Source organism: Pinus tabuliformis, chromosome 9, assembly GCF_031772625.1.
Source record: "Pinus tabuliformis cultivar Carrire ecotype Pingquan chromosome 9, CPIR1, whole genome shotgun sequence".
In the NCBI taxonomy this organism is placed as follows: domain Eukaryota; kingdom Viridiplantae; phylum Streptophyta; class Pinopsida; order Pinales; family Pinaceae; genus Pinus; species Pinus tabuliformis.
This window is the reverse complement of record NC_142307.1, coordinates 257,246,983-257,267,914: the sequence shown is the minus strand read 5'-3', so window position 1 is coordinate 257,267,914 and position 20,932 is coordinate 257,246,983. Positions and strand designations below refer to the sequence as shown.

Here is a 20,932-nt window from a genome sequence, read left to right as displayed (position 1 = left end):
CACATGGATCGACTTGTACTTCGGGCGAAGATCGAACGAGTTTTGAAGACCCCAGATCTAGTTTCATCCATCCGGGCTACGATATATTTAGGAAAATAAAGACATCAAATGTACATCCTTGTTGCACAGATAATCGTCCAAGCCAAAGGATGATGGCTCTACCAAAATCATCAATCTGTCACACAGACGGTTGTCTGTCCTATGTACATGAAGATGAATTTATAAAGATGAGCATGGGGATTCCCGCCTCAGCTAGATCATGAAAATATTATGAAGATATGTATTATATTGTATCTTTTCACAGGTCATCTTCCAGTTCGAAAAACCTCGGATCCTCATGATAAATCATTTCACCCAACATCAAAAAGATTTACAACCTCATGCTTTAGGGGGCAACTGTTATAGACATATTTGGGCACTGCAACCCCAATCACATATGTCCATAAACCAAGGGCTTCTAAGTCCCTAAAAGTTTTGTTTCATACCCTAAAAGAACAAGGTCAGCTGATTACATCATCTCCTAGAAGTTCTCCACAAAAAACTACTCAGAACTGGTCAAAGCTAGACCATCTCAGCTGCTCCATGGTCAGGGTGCGATGCATCTCACCTACTACACACGGGAAGTGCGATGCATACTAAAAATTCCTTCTATAGGGTGCGATGAGTGAGAATAGACAAATGGCAAAGACAGTTTGCTAAGTGGATGGTCAAGGAACCTTCTAGAAACTTCTCATATGAAACTTGCCTCTTAGAATTCACCCAGGGATGAGTAAGAGATCAATGAAATCTCCAAGTGGAGCCAAGAACTATCAGTGGAATGACACTAATCAAAAACCTAGAGCTGACTCATACCTCTGGAAATATCTATATATGGATCCCTAATCCCAGAGATCCAGAGGTTAAAGGCTGGAATTTTGTAATTTGCAAGGAAGTGTTGTTGGTTTCTCTTTGAAGACATTGTTGGGTGATCTTGCTTTGTATGAGGTGAAGAGGGCTTTCATGCTAGGAGGATGGTGCTGGGTCAGACAAAGTGGTTGTAATCCTCTCTTCTACTACTTCTATCAATAAAGTTATTTGAGTTTTCCTCCATGTTCTTGTATATCTCTTAATATTGTGTTGATATATGCATTTGTATGGTCAATATATATCTGATCCTATGTTGTTTATGGTGATAGATCTATATTATTTGATGGTATTATGCTGCTTTGACTCTATAGGTGCTCTTTGAAGTGGGACAAGTAAGGAAGGAGTGGCTAGATTCTGTCAAAGGGGAAAGGAAACAAGCAAGGAGCCAAGCGAAAGACTGAGGTTGGTACTCTCTGCTTCTTTCTCATCTATCTCTCGTAAAGGAAAACACAAGTGACTTTAGTTTGTTTGTTTCTAAGATAGCTACCCGTCTCAGTGGAACTAGTAGTTCTAAATAGACACTAGTTTTCCCAATAACACCGTTGTCTTTAGAAATCCTTTTCCTACTCAACAACAGCAAAACCTTATTGCAAACCAACCGCCACCCTCGCAAGGGGGCAATGATTGTTCACAGCATCCTTTAGCTGGTGAAGGATCTTCCACCATTTTCACATTTGAAACAGTAGAATTCACCACAAGAGGAAAATCTTATGGAGCTCCTGTCACTCATGCAGTGGAACCTTCCACAAGTTCAAACCCAGCACCACCCAACGATTTTCATATCGAAAGGCTGGTTGTGGACATTGTAATTCGACCCCAAAAAGGGGAACTTCGACGCACAACACACAATACATCTGAACGTGCCGCCCAAAACTACAACATTGTAGAAGATTTGGTGCAAGCCCCGTCAACTATGTTGGCACTCAAAGTGTTACAAACATGCCCAACACAACAGAAAGCTTTAGCTTTGGCTATTGGTGGTATCGACCCAGAGGATTCCATGGTTGCTATTTTGACATGGACAAGTGTAAATCTCCCCTTTCTCAGTAGCTTTTATTCCAAGTGCGTATAACTTCGAAAGGTAAAGGTATACATAGAACTGTCATCGATGAAGGTGCGTCTACCTGTGTCATGTCGGCTTCATGTTGGCTCGCCCTAGGTTCTCCAACCCTAACCCCACCATCGAACTCCCTGAAAGATTTCGACGGCCACACTTTCATCCCAAAAGGATACCTAGCCAGCTATCCCATCACTTTGCATGGGAAAACGATAACGGTGAATATAGAAGTCGTAGACAAAAAATTAGACTATAATCTCTTGCTAGGTCGCAGTTGGACATATGCCATGACAACCATAGTATCTACTATCTTTCGCATCATCCAATTCCTATTGGATGGAAAGGTAGTTACATTAGATCAATTGTCCTTTTGCACCCTTGATTATTTTCCATTACCAAGCAGCTCTATACCCCTAGTAGGTGGTGTGCCTAACTCTTACATCAGTATTGGTACGGGTCTATTGAAGGCTTCTTCCCTCACGTGTAGTTTCCCTCTTCAACCGCTGAAGGTTTCACAAATGGTCAATATGCTTTCATCTATTCCTCATGAATAGAATGATCCATGGATCCTACTAGCTCCTTTAGACATTGACACATACAGAGACAAAATGTCATTGTCACCAGCTGAATTGGCTTGCAAAGCCATTCAAATTGCATTTGAATCTCTGGTCACTTTGGTTTCAGCCAATGGTACCACTTCCCCTCCCATAACCACTCCTTCTTTCGATCCACTCAATCAAGTCCTACCTAAGGATGAAGTTATTAGAGGGATCATGAGTTTAGAAGAGCAACCTTGGGAGGACTCGCACTATCGTGTTTCGATATCTGATTCGACACGATTCCTCTTCAAATCCTGTCCCCTAACATACCAAAAATCATTTCCTCACCCTTTACAATCCCCCAGAATTTGGAGGCAGAAGGAAACATGGGAAATGTTTCAAAAACATCACTCATCGATATTTCTGTCATGATATACATCGTGGAAAACATACAGATTAGAGCCAATCACAAACCTGAGAAAATTGTGAGCTTCACCTGCCCTGTTAAGTATTTCTGCGATGTTTTCCCTTGGACTTATGAGGAAATGCATGGCATAGACCCTTCTATTGTCAAGCATGAGATCAAGAAGGATCGAGCATTATTTTTATGGTATTTTTCTTGTTCGTTAATCCAAAAAATCCTTGAGTCTCCTTCTTCATGCTAGTTAAACTACCATGAAGAAGATCGAACATTCTTTTTTTTGATATTTTCCTTGCTCGTTAATCCGAGAAACCTCGAGTCTCCTTCTTTGGGCTCGTTAAACTACTACAACGAAGAATATATTACTTTTTGAGATATATTATTGCTCTCTAAAAAATATAAACATCTCCGAGTTTTCATCATTGAACTCATTAAATCTATACAACGATGGTTAGAGAAATTTTGGTGATATTTTATCTCTCTTTAAAAAATAGAAACATCTCCGAGTTTTCATCACTGCGCTCATTAAATCCATACAATGATGCTCTGAGAAACTCTTTTTTGATCTTTTTCCAGCTCATTAACAGAAAAAGACCAGAAGAGCATTTATTTTAGGGACCTTTTTCTCGCTCTTTAAACTGGGAAAATCTCGAGCTATGTCTTACTACTCGTTAAACTTGATAAAGATGACCCGAGCATTCTTTTAGGTACTTTTCTTGCCCATTAAACTAAAAAAACCCAAGTTTTTTGTTGTCGAGCTCATTAAAAACATACGGCAGCAACAAGAGCACTTTCTTTTTTAGGACAGTTTCTCGCTCTTAAATCGAAAAATCCCCGAGTTTTTCCCCTCCTTCAAGCTCGTAAAACTATGAAGAAGGGATGAATCATTCTTTTCCCTCTTTTTCTCACTTACTAAACGGAAAAAGATACCCTGATTTTTCTTCATATAACTCATTAAAAATTATTATGAAGGTATTGAGTTTGTCATCATGTGACTCATTGAAAATTCATGACGAAAACTGAGTTTAATCCATCGCCTTGTACTCATAACAAAATGAGGTCGACATCTATTGAAAATATGTTTCTCTTTATCCAGGTTCAATAGATTAACAAATGGAAAAGTAACTGATCTGGCTATACTATTAACCTTTTGTCATACTCGGTTAACAAATATGACAAAGGTACCACCGTGGAGTTGAACTTTACAATCTTTTCAAACTCTCTAAATATGAAAAGACGACTGAGTTGTCTAGTCTGGACTCTTTAAATTACACAGACAAGATATAGAGTCATTCTTTTTTACAATACTTTTCAAACTCTTAAAACATGTAAAAATCGATGAGTTTTCCTGTCTGGACTCACTAAATTAATCAAATAGGGCAAAGATTCATTCTTTTTGTAGTCCTTTTTAGACTCTTTAAACATGAAAAGATCGATGAGTTTACCCATCTGGACCCATTAAATTAATCAGATGGGGAAAGTGGACAATACAACTATATTTCGTATTAGAAAGCATGGTTTGGTAGCAGTTTTTCCCTTGAACATGGCACTCCCTCAGATAAACCTTCCTTTTGATGGCCTCTCAATATGAACCCTACAAATCCTATGTGTTTTAGCCTATATGCCCCGATGTAATTGCATCTCTATATCCTAACACTCTATAGTGTTAATGAGTCTAGTGTTGTCTGGTTAAAACCGTTTGTGTGCCTTCTATTGTTCAAGGGTTACCCATTTGTTTCCTCCATCAACCGATCAAAAATATCCTTTCATCATACCCTCCATTGTTTAGACCCAAATTCTCAAAAGATTCCTCAAAAAACAAAATCATTCTTGTCCCGTTCATGACGACTGATGTAGGACACATCATTGCCTAACTTTCGACAAGTTTCTTCCTATTGACTTCAATACTCTATCTAGGAAGATAACCCAGAAACACATTCAGTGGCTTGGTACTTGCAGACATTAGTGGTAGGTTACCTTGTGCTTGATCAGGGGTTCTCATTATTGGCTCCTAGTTAAGTGATTCTATGGGTGTTCGACGACAAATAAATCTTTCACACTCACTAATTTGTATTGTGCATCTTGGAGACCATCACAATTATATGTGGTCTTCCTCGGTTTGTTAATGGTCTCCATTATTGACTGGTAATCAGATGATTTCGTGCATGTTTGACATCAACACATATTTTCACATGTATCGATCTATGCTATTTGGTGAAGTGGAAATCAAGACCCTAGGTAGAGGCTTGCGTCATTCAGCCTTGTTTCCTCTCCTAAGCTGCGGATATTATTTTTTGGAGACAATTTTTTCAGGATGATTCTATTATGACACTGGACCCGCATTGTGCTTATCAGTGGCTAGCATTATTATATCTCTTTTTGGAGAAATTTACTCTTACATAGCTACTCAGCATGGGAATGCCCGAATTAGGACATGATTTTAGCAGTTTTATATATATGTGTTGTATCAGGTTTTCCTTTTTGCCTGAAGCCTCTCTCTCTGTACAAAATTTTGACAAAAAATTACAATTTTAGTAAAGTATTTTGGCCATCGTCTCTACCTCTGATCTCATACTTTAGGGGGCATTTGTTATACAACAAAATGACCTCCTCATCAACTCAGAGGTGAAAGATAGCATGACTCAAGCAAAGACCACAATTGCAGCCCTTGACTCCACACTAACGCTAGTTGCACACTATAAAATTGCTTTATAAAGCTTGTTACCAAGCCTAAGGGTGCGTTAGTGACCCTGCTAACTCAAGTTGTTAGACCAGGGGCAGCGTTAGTGAAACTAAGGGATGTTTAGTGGGTCAAACCAATGAATCTGCTCACAAATATCTAGATATTTATCCCTAAATTTGCTCAAGAAAAGGCAAGGAAATTCCCAAAAATCAAACTATTTATGGAAATTCCAATCTTATAAAGAAGGCAAATGGGAAAGAGCCAGAAAATGGGGCAGGTTCATTTATTTTTCCCTAATGAACTCTATGAGGAGCTTGGCAACCCTAACGCGATTGCTACATAAGCAATGAGAGGGTCATTATGAAATGGGCATTTGAAAGGATGGCCTACTAAGTTGTTGAGCATTGACTCATATCTGAAGAAGTGAGCTAGAAGAGAGAGAGAGAGAGAGAGAGAGAGAGAAGTGGAAGGGGCAAAGGAAGATTGGTACAACGGATGGTTGTAATCACTCTTCCATTATTAATACATAACTTCAGTTGTGTTCGCTACTCCATAGTGTCGGTAACATTGTTCATTGAGTTGTTCATTCGATACTTATCAAGATGAGTAGTTTAGTTGTATGCAAATAGATGTTCATTGTGCATTCTCATATTAGTTTTCAATATTGTATGTTGTGATTGTGTTTTCCTTTCCTTTGTGCATGAATTGATTTGGAGCTGGCCTTGAAGGAGTTCTTCTTGGCTGCATTGAGATCTCCAAACAAATCTAGAAGGAGACTTGAGGTAATCCTCTTTCGATACTTTGTTAATTGATATTTAATAGATGAACATGTGTATAACTTGGTAGCTTCTGTAGATAATCTTACAGTTTGTCAAAGGACCCAGGAAGGCCTTTGAGGGTAGTTTTCATTCTCCATACACGTGCATTTTACCCCATAGCAATACATAATCAACTACACATACACATGAACGCATGTAGTCTAGCATAAGCGATCAATTCTTGTAACCAACCTACAAGACTGATACATGTAGCCAGACATACAAGAATGTAACCAATCATATAAGGATGTAATCAAGCGACATATAATCAACTTGTAAGTGACATACAACAATATGTAACTAGTCACATACTCATGACGATGCATTCCAGAAAATCAACATCAACTTCCTCCTGACAATCTTACTACAACCATGATCAACATTATGAAATGTAACATGCACATGGAATGCAAGCATAGGATACACACATGCAACTGACATTCATGCATTACCAACACACACCACCCATCCCATTTGAGAGTTGAACCATGCTTTGATACCACCCTGTAACACACTCCTCCTACGTCCACCTATGTAACCATGCCAATTAGGGTAAACATGAGAGGAGAGGCTACTATGATTTGATTCAAGCACCTATGTGACCTTAAGGAAGTGTAGTAGATGGAAAAATCACACACAGTCATCCAACATGAGCTTCATAATCCTTAGGACACATGTCAGCCACTCAGACAACCTATCCTTCAATCCCATTGCTATTATGGATCTCTTAGGCCATCGTCGCTCTCATGCTATGGGCAAGGGAGTGACCAGAGACCCAAAGTTGCTCTCACAGGCTTGCTGGCTAATGACGAGAGACCCAATTGGCTAGTTCCATGTCTAGGACCCCGAGATTTAAGCCACCTTTTGAGGCGCGGAGCCCAGGTCACTCCCCAGAATGGACTGATAGATTAGAATTAGTAAAAGTACAATGAAACAATGACGCAAAATCAATAAGCTGAAAAGGACCATAACCAAACCCCTACTAGCCATCAGAGGCATTATGTCAAATATATCATCAACATATAAATTACAAGTGTAAACAACATAATTAAGTGTAGGGATATCATACTTACCTGAGAATCTCTATGAACCATTTTTCCCTCATGTCATTTGTTGTATTATCATATATTAGGTCATAAACACATTATCCATTCATATACAAGTAAAAACAGTTGATAGCCATACATAGATGTTATGATAGAATATACATATAACCACCATAATAGGAACAAAATTACTATAAACGTATCAGTGATCAAAATCCAGATATACATCAGTACATTTACACATGAAAATGAAGCAGATGAATTTCTCATTAATGAATGCAATAAAACAACCAGATATGGAACTACCATGTTCCACCCAACCATAGATTGGATGAGCCAAGTATTTCTTCAACGAATCACCACTGTGCCATATTCCAAGCATGAATGTGGGACTCATAGAACACATCAAAAACACCAATAAACATGGAGTCCATCAGAGTTCTTTGCCTACACCATGAGGAATTTGATTGCCTCATAGTCTCTCAAGCTTTACTGTGCATCCATAGTCCAATCGAGGGATCACTAGGCCCAATACCGAGACATGCACTCTAGGCTTTACTATGCATCCCATCCTAGGACCACTAGGCCTAACAGAGAGAAAATCCACCTATTTTCCTTACCATATATTTCCTCATTAACTGACAAGGATTCATAGGCCCATTGAGGCACACAATTTGGATTTACGCAACCCACAGTCTGGTTTAGGGGTTACCATTCCATTGGCTTTGTGATCCACAATCCATTTGAGGGACCAATCAGACCATATGTTTGTCAATTTGGATATCCACCCCGCTAAAATTTGAATCCAATTTGGCCATCCCACACAAACCAAATGAGAACCCATCTCATCAAATCTATCAAGAAATGGGAAGACTGGGCTTAAAATAATGTCACACCTGGAAAAACCCATGCCATGATAAAAAAGAAACACATGCATTCCCATGCATGCGAAAAGTAGCTAGGAAAATACATATGCAAGTTGATACCTGCAATGAAGCCTGTTGTAGCTACGTGATCTTACCTTTTCGCCTCTTGATCTTTGCTTGCCTTGCCTTCTTTTCCTTTCTTGATCCAATGCAAAAGTGCTCCAAGAAAACTCTAAGTGTCCAAGAGTGAGAGAGAGAGAGAACGATGAGAGAGCTCCAAAGTTAAACTGGCAAAAGGTTACCAATTGATCCTTATAAGCCCTTATGAATGAGGACTCTAATTTCTTCATTTTCCATTATTTTCCTTCAATTTCCACCTCACATGCAACCTGTGAAATTTCACCTTTGTTTTCTCCTAATTTCCATTATTTTCATAAATAAAATGCCAATTAATATCCCATGCCTTTTCAAAGCCTCATAGATTTGCTTTTCCAATTTCCTTAGCCATAAACATCCAAATGAACACCCACTAGGATATTTTGGCCACCATTAAGCTTGGAATATCTATCCCATCAACCGTAGTTATTATATATTTTTACATGGAACTTACACCACTGTTGTTACAAATAGATTATTATTAGCATGAGAAAATAATTACATATATAAGTATTAAGACTTATTGTTTAAAGTGTATTCCTAGTTTTAGATATTCTCACATTTGTGCATATGTATGATGATATTTAAAAATTGAAAATTAATCTAACTCTATTTTAAATATTAAATTATCAAAGTATTTAAAATCTTAAAATATAATTTAAAATAAGAATTATCAGAAAATCAAACTCATTAAAATATAATTTTTTATATTATTTAATATATAAAATCACAGTTTGTGATATAAAATTAACACATTATTATAAAATATTACATTGCATAACCCAACAACCACAACGAAGAAGAATAAAAAAACATAAAAGTCTCAGTCGCCTAAAATATAAACACAAGTTGAATCGTAATGCCAAACTGTTTCATATATAATTTATTTGTTTAAAAATAGCAAAGGCCAAACTTTTAAATAGCCTCATAACACCTATCACATATGAGATATATACATATGCCCTCTTCTATACATGGATATTTGAAAAATCACATTATTGTAAGTAGGCTAAAGCATGGAAACCAACTGTCATTCAAGTAAATAGTGATAATGTTAGCGATGGCTTCTCTAAGTGAAAGTAAAAGGTAAAATTCATTCACCATTATCCTTGGTGTATTCAATTTTGAAATTCCTTGCCATAGGCAACTCTCACGAATTCTTCAACCTTAAATCCATTGTACATAGCCATATGTTGCTCATCAACTAGTGATGCTATAGGAGCAATGAAGGAATAGTGTGAAGGGATATAAAACGTAGCAACTGATATACGTGTAGTGGACGTTTTTGTTATTGCTCGATGATCAACACTATGGAATCTCCCATTGCTCACTATGTGAAAAATCGTTGCCATTAATAATTCCATGGCCATGTTTTTAAATGATGTAAAATTATATCAGATCAGATTTTCACAATTACCTTCAATAGATCTCCCAAATGGATGACGAGTGTGTTAGCTATGGGTGCTAAAACAACCCATTTTCTATTTTTACGCCGTAAGGCGTTCCTCTGGGAAGGACTCCCCTCCGGTGCCACTCTGTACCTTCCTGCACCATTGATTTCCTTGTTAGACGATGGAATTAATATTCACCGTTTGATTCGAAGTCGATTCATTATCCCCTGGCCGCGCATGGCATCTGGCATCTGGGTTCTCTCGTTCTCTTTTTTCCATTTCATGTATATCGGCAGGAAATCTCGTTCAATTCGTTTCTGCATGGTTGTAGGTCGTCTGAATCCGAGCCAAGATTTAACAGAGTCCACCGATCCGGATACGACGAAGCGCTCTTGTATGTATTCGGTAATGACGAAGAGTTGCATCACGGCGTGAATGTGACCCTGAGCAGGGAAAGGGAGCATAACAACATGAGGTCGTGTATTCATGGCGCCATGATGGAAACAAGACTCAAATACCATCGGTGGATACGATTCGAATACCAGTTTTCATTAGATTCAAACAGAGTGCCCTGTCTAAAGGAACAGGCCGGTGGTAAGCAAAACGGTATGGGTGATCAGGAATATGAGAGCAGGTGGTAAGCAAAACGGGATGGCTGATCAGGAATATGAGAGCCGAGGTAGACACAGATATATGGAATCCCAAATTTACAATGTACACCACAGGCCGGCTTCTGTGAATGTTAGAGAGGCAGCAGGGTCTTGCCGGCAATCAACAGTTTCAGCAAGCCAGCCACCCACTTTTCACCTCAGGTTTGACTGTTTCTTCCTACCTAAGGTCTTGTGTGTGTTGATATATAAAAAGAAAAAATCAGGATGCCTCAATATTTATTTTTCATGTTAATGTGGATCAGTGATTCATTACGGGATAGAATGTACTTCTCATTTGCTCTGGATCTTGACCTGAATGTGCTTGCAATTCATTTGGGTTGGATATGTGTTACCCAGAAGAACATTGGAGACGAAGCTCTGGCAATGTCAATGAGCTGACAGTTCATTGGAGACGAAGCTCTGGCAATGTCAATGAGCTGACAGTAGGATGAGCTTGAGAAATTATTAAAAATTAAAATAAAATAAATATTTTAACAAAGCATTCAATTGATACACCCATTTCTCTGTTCTTTTAAATGTTTGCATCTTGCCCACCAGAATGAAAGAGGGAGAGCGCATGCAGCCAACTACCCAGGCATGTCAAGTATACAAGTATCAGTTATTGCCCTGTTATTCAATCTCACCATCTCTCAGTGCTAGTTATGTTTATGCTGCTTCTAGAATTATTTAATTCAGTAAACAAGAAGGTTTTTGCACTGCAACATCCTTGTTGTATGAAGCCCAATATATATGTGCATTTATAAATGGTAATGGTAACCAAGAGCTCTGTTGGCACTTTTTCATGTGGGTACTGAAGTAGATATACTGATAAGGCACTTTGTTGATATTGTTAGTAAATTATTTGTTTGCAGTCATGGAAGCCATAGGGGCACTAAACAAGAATAACAATACCCTCTGGCTGGAAATGGGTGAAACAGTTGGGTGGCAGGGACTTAGAGCTCTTTTTGGAGGGCAGTTCTTTCGACATGCACTTGCAATTGGGCTTAATTTGCTCTTTCTTGTTTCTGTCATCCTTGAACTGTGTTGGACAAGGTGTAAATTTCGCACACCTCGGCCACCTACACCTCCTGTTTCATTTAACAGCTTTTCGAGTAAGTTTAAACTGGGGATTATGCAAAAGCTGGCTTTAGGTGGTTGCATTTTTCTGTGTATATGCTATGGCGTTCTTGGGATATGGAGCCCTGTGTATTGGTGGCTGAAGGAGAGGCCTGAAGGTTTTGAAAATGTGGGCGAGTATATTGTCCAGGCTCTGACTTGGGTTACAATGTCAGCTTATGTTCATCGCTCCTTCAGAAAAGAAGGTAAACAGAAGTTTCCACTTTTATTGCAGTTGTGGTGGAGTCTATCATTGAAGTAGATATACTGATAAGGAACTTTGTTGATATTGTTAGTAAATTATTTGTTTGCAGTCATGGAAGCCATAGGGGCACCAAACAACAATAACAATACCCTCTGGCTGGAAATGGGTGAAACAGTTGGGTGGCAGGGACTTAGAGCTCTTTTTGGAGGGCAGTTCTTTCGACATGCACTTGCAATTGGGCTTAATTTGCTCTTTCTTGTTTCTGTCATCCTTGAACTGTGTTGGACAAGGTGTAAATTTCGCACACCTCGGCTTCCTACACCTCCTGTTCCATTTAACAGCTTTTCGAGTAAGTTTAAACTGGGGATTATGCAAAAGCTGGCTTTAGGTGGTTGCATTTTTCTGTGTATATGCTATAGCGTTCTTGGGATATGGAGCCCTGTGTATTGGTGGCTGAAGGAGAGGCCTGAAGGTTTTGAAAATGTGGGCGAGTATATTGTCCAGGCTCTGACTTGGGTTACAATGTCAGCTTATGTTCATCGCTCCTTCAGAAAAGAAGGTAAACAGAAGTTTCCACTTTTATTGCAGTTGTGGTGGAGTCTATCATTCATTCTGCAGGCTTTCTTCATCGTCCTCGACATTCAACGGTTGACAAAAATATGTTTACGCATCAGCTATCACAACATCTGTTTCCTCTGTTTGACCAATATTTATCATTGTTGCAATTTTTGGTACGTGTATGCTTCTAGGAGTGCCTTTGACAGCAGGGAGAATTCTTTCTGCACTCGCAACCTATGGGACACTTCAGGGAGCTATGGGCATGCTTCCTGGCTTAATCCCTCAGATTGCTCAAACTAAACTGTCAATGTATCACATTGTGGCCTTTCTGCAGGAGGAAGAGCTGCAACACGATGGGGTAGAAAAGGTATCAAAGGAGTCAACAGATTTCGCGATTCAAATCCAAGGAGGGATATTTTCTTGGAATCCCGATTCCTCTAGTCCAACTATAAGAGGTTTAGATGTCCAACTAGAGAGAGGCATGAGGGTTGCAGTATGTGGAACTGCTGGTTCAGGAAAATCAAGCCTTTTATCCTGCATATTAGGTGAAATACCAAAAATATCAGGCTCTGTTAGCTTAAGTGGTACCAAAGCATATGTCCCTCAGTCTCCTTGGATACAAAGTGGGAAAATTAAAGACACTATTCTCTTTGGAAAACAGATGGATACTATTAGATACAATAGTGTACTTGATGCTTGTGCATTGAAAAAAGAGCTTGAACTTTCCCCTTATGGGGACGAGACAGACATTGGAGAAAGAGGGTTAAATTTGAGTGGTGGACAAAAACAGAGAATACAGATTGCCCGTGCTTTATATCAACATGTAGACATTTATATTTTTGATGACCCTTTTAGTGTTGTGGATGCACATACCGGAAAACATATTTTCCAAGTATGTTTCTCTTATCCTTTACATACTGTGGGTTTGCTGAATTAATTAGTTTTAATGTTTTGATGGAATGATGAAGCTCTACAGTAGCACTCTGCAATTCATTGTTCAGTCTGGATAATATACATTGCTGGTTGTGTCGCTGCAAATTCATGTCCATAAACATCTAAGAAATTGGACTTGCTTGTTATAGGAATGCATACTTGGTATTCTGGGTTCAAAGACTCTAGTCTATGTAACTCATCAAGTGGAGTTTTGACAGAAAGGAACGATAGAAATAGCGGAGAGTGATTGCAACCGGATGGCTGACCAGATGTTTTCTTCCCTGTAGACCGGATGCAGTAGTAAAAATAATTAAACATATAGATAGTCATGCTTCTTATCGTTTCCTTGACTCACTTTCCACTTCCTTTTCTATCTTCTACTATTTTTTATGATATAGCTATCATAACTTGATATAACTATCATAACTTTCCTTTTCTATCTTCTACTATTTTTTATGATATAGCTATCATAACTTGATATAACTATCATAACTTTACACTAGCAATTTAACAGATGTTGTAAAGAAAACGCTATAAGACATAATTAGTGAAGAATAATCACATGTAAAAGATGTCTGAAATTTGCATCCTTTCCCAATCTAGATTTGCATCACAATAAATTTGCATCACAACTTGTATGGAAGAGTCGAAGAACCGAGGTACATAACAAATATGTTAAAAATATATAGAAGAATTATTATTATTACAAATATGGAATTTAATTGTCTGAGTTAACCCTGCTGCAAATACACAGTTGAATTGTTCAATATGAGATTTGTTGTGCTTAAATCTAAGGTACACACTCAAATGACAAGATTTTTATGAAAATTTTTAAACAAAACAGTGTAACTAGATCATTGTATAGTTATTTATTTTTAAGTAATTAGTTAATTAATTATGACTATTAAAATATGTTCAGAATAAAATATGAAAACATTGTTTAGATGATTTTATAATTGTTTTTAATTAATCAATTAATTAGAACTAATAAGTAATTAGGACTAATAAAATTTGTTTCAGAATAAAATAAGAAAATATTATTCCCATTTAATAATGAATTTCTTGTAACATTATTGAGTTGATCGATAAAGGGGAAAATCAAATCAAGCAATCAATTTCTTTCATACATACTTGGATTGAGAGAAAAATAAAACAAAGAAAATCAACACAAATCGAGAATCGATAAAAGGAGAACGTTAGTTCTGTGAGATGTTGGAAATAATATATTCCAGTGATGCAGGAAAGATGAAATTTCCTATCTATAAACCAAAAACATAGTTTAATGGAGGGCGTTGAACTTAGCTACCAAATAAAGAGGAATGTTGTTGTTAATGGTATAACTGTAGCAAAATTCAAATGCATTGAAAGCTGCGAAAGGAAAATATGTAAGGAAATCATAGAATAGGTAACTTGATTAATTTTTTATGAAAATGTGTAACAGAAAGAGGATTTACTTCACACAATGAACAGAAAGAAATTTGCGAGAAGAAGAAGGGAATATGCTGCCCGAAATTACCAATCTTCACACAATAGAATCACCATTCTTCACTGAATGAAGCAAGAAATTTATTCTTTTGTGTTATACTAGTTGTTGTGCCAGAAGTGGTGTAGAGTCCTCCTCACAGACCATTCTAGAACCTCTCTTGAAAGACAATCCCCAAAAATGTGGAAACACTAACGCAATCTCTAGTTATGCAACAACCAACCTTCTCAGTCGGCTGTCATTTTCTTGGATGAGTCCTTTGCTTGCTGTTGGTCATAAAAGCCCTTTGCAGAGGCGGACAGGACAGGCCAATTATACCCTAAATTCAGAGCTCAGCTAGAGGCCAAAGGTGATACAGGCTTATTAGCAAAAGCCTTACTCCTATCTTTTCGGAAGGAAGTACTTTTGACTGCATTCTTAGCAGCACTGGAGACTTGTGCATCATATGTAGGTCCATGTTTTATAAATGCCTTGGTTCAGTTTCTAGGTGGAATGAAACAGTTTGAAAGTCAAGGCTATGTGCTAGCTTGTGCTTTTTTTGTGGCAAAGGTATTAGAGTCTTTGTCACAGCGACAAGGGTTTTTCAAACAACATCAGTTAACTTTACGGGTTACAGCAGCATTGACAACTATTATATACAGGAAGGGCTTGTTGCTTTCCAGTGAGTCAAGACAGAAGCATACAAGCGGAGAGATTATCAACTACACGAGTGTAGATGTTCAAAATGTTTCATGTTTCTGTTACTATATGCATAGTATTTGGATTTTCCCTCTTCAATTTGTTCTGGTCTTCATTATTCTATATCAGACGTTGGGCTTGGCAGCATTTTCAGGGTTGGCAGCCTCATTTGCAGTTATGTTGCCAAATTTCCCACTTGCAAAATTGCAAGCAAAATTTCAGGAGAGAATAATGGAACAAAAAGACAAAAGGATGAAGGCCACATCGGAGACATTAAAAATTATGAGGATCTTAAAATTGCAGGCTTGGGAGACAAGATTTCTTTGGAAACTAGAAATTTTGAGGCAGGCAGAATATAGTTGGCTACAAAAATATGTTTACGCATCAGCTATCACAACATTTGTTTCCTCTGTTGGACCAATATTTATCATTGTTGCAACTTTTGGTACGTGTATGCTTATAGGAGTGCCTTTGACAGCAGGGAGAATTCTTTCTGCACTTGCAACCTATGGGACACTTCAGGGAGCTATGGGCATGCTTCCTGGCTTAATCCCTCAGATTGCTCAAACTAAAGTGTCAATAGATCGCATTGTGGCCTTTCTGCAGGAGGAAGAGCTGCAACACGATGGGGTAGAAAAGGTATCAAAGGAGTCAACAGACTTCGCGATTCAAATCCAAGGAGGGATATTTTCTTGGAATCCCAATTCCTCTAGTCCAACTATAAGAGGTTTAGATGTCCAACTAGAGAGAGGCATGAGGGTTGCAGTATGTGGAACTGTTGGTTCAGGAAAATCAAGCCTTTTATCCTGCATATTAGGTGAAATACCAAAAATATCAGGCTCTGTTAGCTTAAGTGGTACCAAAGCATATGTCCCTCAGTCTCCTTGGATACAAAGTGGGAAAATTAAAGACGCTATTCTCTTTGGAAAGCAGATGGATACTATTAGATACAATAGTGTACTTGATGCTTGTGCATTGAAAAAAGAGCTTGAACTTTTTCCTTATGGGGACGAGACAGACATTGGAGAAAGAGGGTTAAATTTGAGTGGTGGACAAAAACAGAGAATACAGATTGCCCGTGCTTTATATCAACATGTAGACATTTATATTTTTGATGACCCTTTTAGTGTTGTGGATGCACATACCGGAAAACATATTTTCCAAGTATGTTTCTCTTATCCTTTACATACTGTAGGTTTGCTGAATTAATTAGTTTTAATGTTTTGATGGAATGATGAAGCTCTACAGTAGCACTCTGCAATTCATTGTTCAGTCTGGATAATATACATTGCTGGTTGTGCCGCTGCAAATTCATGTCCATAAACATCTAAGAAATTGGACTTGCTTGTTATAGGAATGCATACTTGGTATTCTGGGTTCAAAGACTCTAGTCTATGTAACTCATCAAGTGGAGTTTTTACCCTCTGCTGACATCATTCTGGTAGGTTTGAATTTCTTTCATCCTGCTCTAGTGATATTAAAACTTTCAATGTAATTGGTAAAGGGACAGTGGGCTTATTGATCATTTATTGAGAGGAGGAGATAAGTGATCCATATTTTGTTGATGTAAATGATATTCTTCACAGGTAATGCGAGATGGTGAAATTACTCAGGTTGGCAGATATGATGACATCTTACAATCAGGCATAGATTTTGTGGAATTAGTTGGTGCACATCAGAAAGCTTTGAAAGCTATTTCCGCTATGGAGAAATCTGAAGTGTACACATCAGAGAGATTTGTTGAAATCTCATGTCCTGGCAATACAACTGTAGCGAAAAATGTTACTGCCAGTGACACACTGGAGCAGTGCGGTGTTCAGAACTCAATAGATGTAGAGGAAGAGGTTGAACCAGAAAACCACAAAGAAAGATTGGATAAAGAGAATAAAAATTCACAGCTTGTACAAGAATAAGAAAGAGAGAGAGGCAGGGTAAGCATGTCGGTACACTGGTCTTACATTACTGCTGCATACAATGGTACTTTGATACCTCTAATACTACTGGCCCAAATAATAAGTCAGCTACTTCAAATATGTAGTAACCTCTGGATGACATCGGAAGCCTCTACAAAAGAAAATGAGAGTTCCCCTATGAGAAAGTCCCTTTTCATTCTGGTTTATGTTGCTTTGCCATTAAGCAGCTCCTTGTGCGTTCTTGTGAGGTCTATGCTTCTTTCATTGGTTGGACTTAAAACTGCTAATCAGCTTTTTAGCACTCTGCACAGGTGTATATTTTGTGCACCAATGTCCTTCTTTGATGCAACTCCATCTGGGCGAATACTGAATCGGGTCAGTTGACATTTATTGTTTTAATAGGCTAATACCTTTCCTGAGAGAGGAGGAAATCATTTGATTCTAGTGGATCAGTAACAAGCTCTCTGTTTCTTGGCAGGCATCAACTGATCAGAGTGCAGTGGACACATTGATTCCTTCTCAACTAGGAGAATTGGCTTTTGCATTTATACAACTTTTGGGGATCATTGCAGTCATGTCTCATATTGCTTGGCAGGTCTTCATTGTGTTTATACCAGTGGGTGCAAGTTGTATATGGTATCAAGTATTCTCTGTATTTCTCAATAATAATAAATACGAGCTTGCAAATTTTAATTTTCTCAGAGGAACATAAATTGGCGATAAGAGAGTTTGATTTCTACTTCAATGTTTGTTGTAGGTAGATCCCATAATCTGATTGAAAAGGATGTTATCAAATAGATTAAGTTCCATCAGGATTCTATCATGACAACAGTTTATCTGTATTTCTTTGTTTCCATGCTTTTGGGTTTTTATAGTAATAAGAGAATTCTTGTAACTCCTCTGACCTTCCTTGCATGCAACAATACTACATAACATCAGCTAGGGAACTGGCTCGGCTGGCATCAGTTTGTAGAGCTCCAATCGTACAACATTTTGGAGAATCAATCTCTGGAGCAGCCACCATTAGAAGTTTTGACCAGGAATTTTGATTCATGGAACGAAATCTCGAGTTGATTGATATATATATATATATATGAGACCTAGTCTCCACAATGTTGGAGCCAATGAGTGGCTTGGCATTCGGATGGATTTTCTGTCAAATCTTGTGTTTGCATTATTTTTGGTGTTATTAGCCCAAGTAGGTACAGAAGCACTATCTTGGCTTACAATTATTTTTCCTAAACTGATCTCAGCAGACTAGACATATTCTTTATAATGAAATATGAAAGTAAACGAAATGGCACCTTAACAGGCACTGCAGGGTTGGCAGTAACATATAGTCTAAGTCTGAACATGGTACAAGCATGGATAATATGGTGCCTTTGTTATGTGAAGACCAACATGTTGTCAGCGGAGAGAATAATGCAGTATTCACGAATTCCCAGTGAGTCACCAGTGATTGTAGAGAATTGTAGACCAAACTCCAACTGGCCATCTAGAGGAACGATAGATCTAACTGATTTGCAGGTCAGAACTCAATACAAATAGACTCTTTTTCACGCATTCAATGCTAGTAATTTGCATGTCAGTTCATCTATAAATTTGATCCATACAATCAGGTGCGTTATGGACCACATCTTCCGCTTGTCTTGAAAGGCCTTACATGCACTTTCCCTGGAGGCACGAAGGTGGGAGTTGTGGGGCGGACAGGAAGTGGAAAATCTACTCTTATTCAATCCATTTTTCGCATTGTGGAACCAACAACGGGCAGAATTGTCATTGATGGAGTCGACATCTCATCCATAGGCCTCCATGACCTAAGATCCAAATTAAGCATTATTCCCCAAGAACCAACAATGTTTGAAGGCACTATAAGAAATAATTTGGATCCTCTCGAAGATTGCTTGGATGATGAGATTTGGGAGGTTAGTTCTGCTTCATATTCTATAAGCATTAGCATCAATTTTAGCGCCAATTATTCTTGCCTTGAAGAATATAGATATTTCCCTGTGGATCTTGCTATAAGTTTATTGTTTATGAATCTACTTCAATTTTGCTTGTCCTTTCAGGCTTTGGACAAGTGCCAACTTGGTGAGATTGTACGAGCAAAAGAAAAGAAACTTGATTCCTCAGGTCTATGTGCCTTTATCACATTCAATGGAAGTCCTGAAGGAGAAAAATAAAACCTTTTACAGTAGCTATTTCTGCTATTTTCTTTCCATCTTAGTGCTCATGTTTTGTTTATTTTTTGGTGTCCTTGAGACCTACCTGGTCTGTAGGACCCCTTTTTTTTAGAATGAAAATTGAGAATCGAATTTAATGGAATGATCTCTTGTACAGTGTCTGAGAATGGAGGAAACTGGAGTGTGGGTCAATGCCAGCTTGTCTGTCTTGTACAGTGTCTGAGAATGGAGGAAACTAGAGTGTGGGTCAATGCCAGCTTGTCTGTGTTGTACAGTGTCTGAGAATGGAGGAAACTAGAGTGTGGGTCAATGCTAGCTTGTCTGTTTGGGACGGGCACTACTAAAACAAAGTCAGATACTGGTCCTTGCCGAGGCAACTGCCTCAGTTGACACTGCAACTGATGGGTTTATTCATCACATAATTCGCCACCAATTTTCTACCTGCACAGTCATTACTATAGCACATCAGATTCCATCTGTTATTGAGAGTGATATGGTTCTCCTATTAAAGGATGGTATAACATTTTTTAGTTGTTTATTTTCTAGTGTTTTGTTACAGTTACTATTTTTTTGGACACATTTCATTTTTTACTTACTTTTGTATTTGTTTTGAATCAGGACAAATTGCTGAGTATGACACTCCATCCAAACTACTCAGCAACAAATTTTCTGCATTTGCAAAACTTGTTTCAGAGTACTCCATCCAATAGATATCTTAACTAGAGATTTGGACATTGGTCATATTGGGTTTACAATAGAATGGAGAAAAATCTTCATTTCCCTAAAACTCAAGCTGGATAAATGTACAATATAGAGATACAATATAGTAGACTATGAGCTACCATGTAAGCTCATTATTTTCTGATAATATTCTATATTTAAGTCCTTAAGAAGAGTTCAATAACTCCTATCAGTGACTTTCACTGACTTTGACAGTTATGATTTTTCACTTGTTATATACAAATGGAGTTTACCCTTTTTCCTGTGTAACTTTTATCACTTCAACAAGGTAATCAAGGTAATATTGGAGAACTCCAGACAACTTGGATTTGTACAGGCAGTGTAGTTGGATGTAAGGTGCCTCTAACTAATTTGTCTTTTTTTTCCTGCTTTGATTCTATTATTTGCAGTTTCACATCTGCATTTTTTTGTTTCTATTTTAGTTCTGACCTCTATATGTAGTAATACTATGCCAATTCACATCAACATTTTATTCTCATTTCTACCAAACAAGCTATGATATACTTGTCAAGGTTCATAGGTCTTGTTATTTACAGGTCTTAATAATAAGTGATGGCTAATTGTTAATGTGTTTTTTTTCCTTCATGCA

General features: G+C 38.0%; 1 protein-coding gene across 1 annotated transcript; it reads left to right on the top strand.

Moving 5' to 3' along the window:
• Window positions 1–11,407: 11,407 nt before the first annotated feature.
• On the top strand, window positions 11,408–20,535 carry LOC149148157 (putative ABC transporter C family member 15). The gene is given in 14 exon segments (XM_089442092.1): window positions 11,408–11,855; window positions 11,964–12,585; window positions 14,934–15,118; window positions 15,121–16,670; window positions 16,861–16,947; window positions 17,093–17,794; window positions 17,898–18,059; window positions 18,337–18,504; window positions 18,507–18,621; window positions 18,732–18,946; window positions 19,039–19,344; window positions 19,489–19,552; window positions 19,878–20,117; window positions 20,221–20,535. Coding segments are annotated over 14 exon segments (4,956 nt in total). The 3' UTR covers window positions 20,313–20,535.
• Window positions 20,536–20,932: the final 397 nt, after the last annotated feature.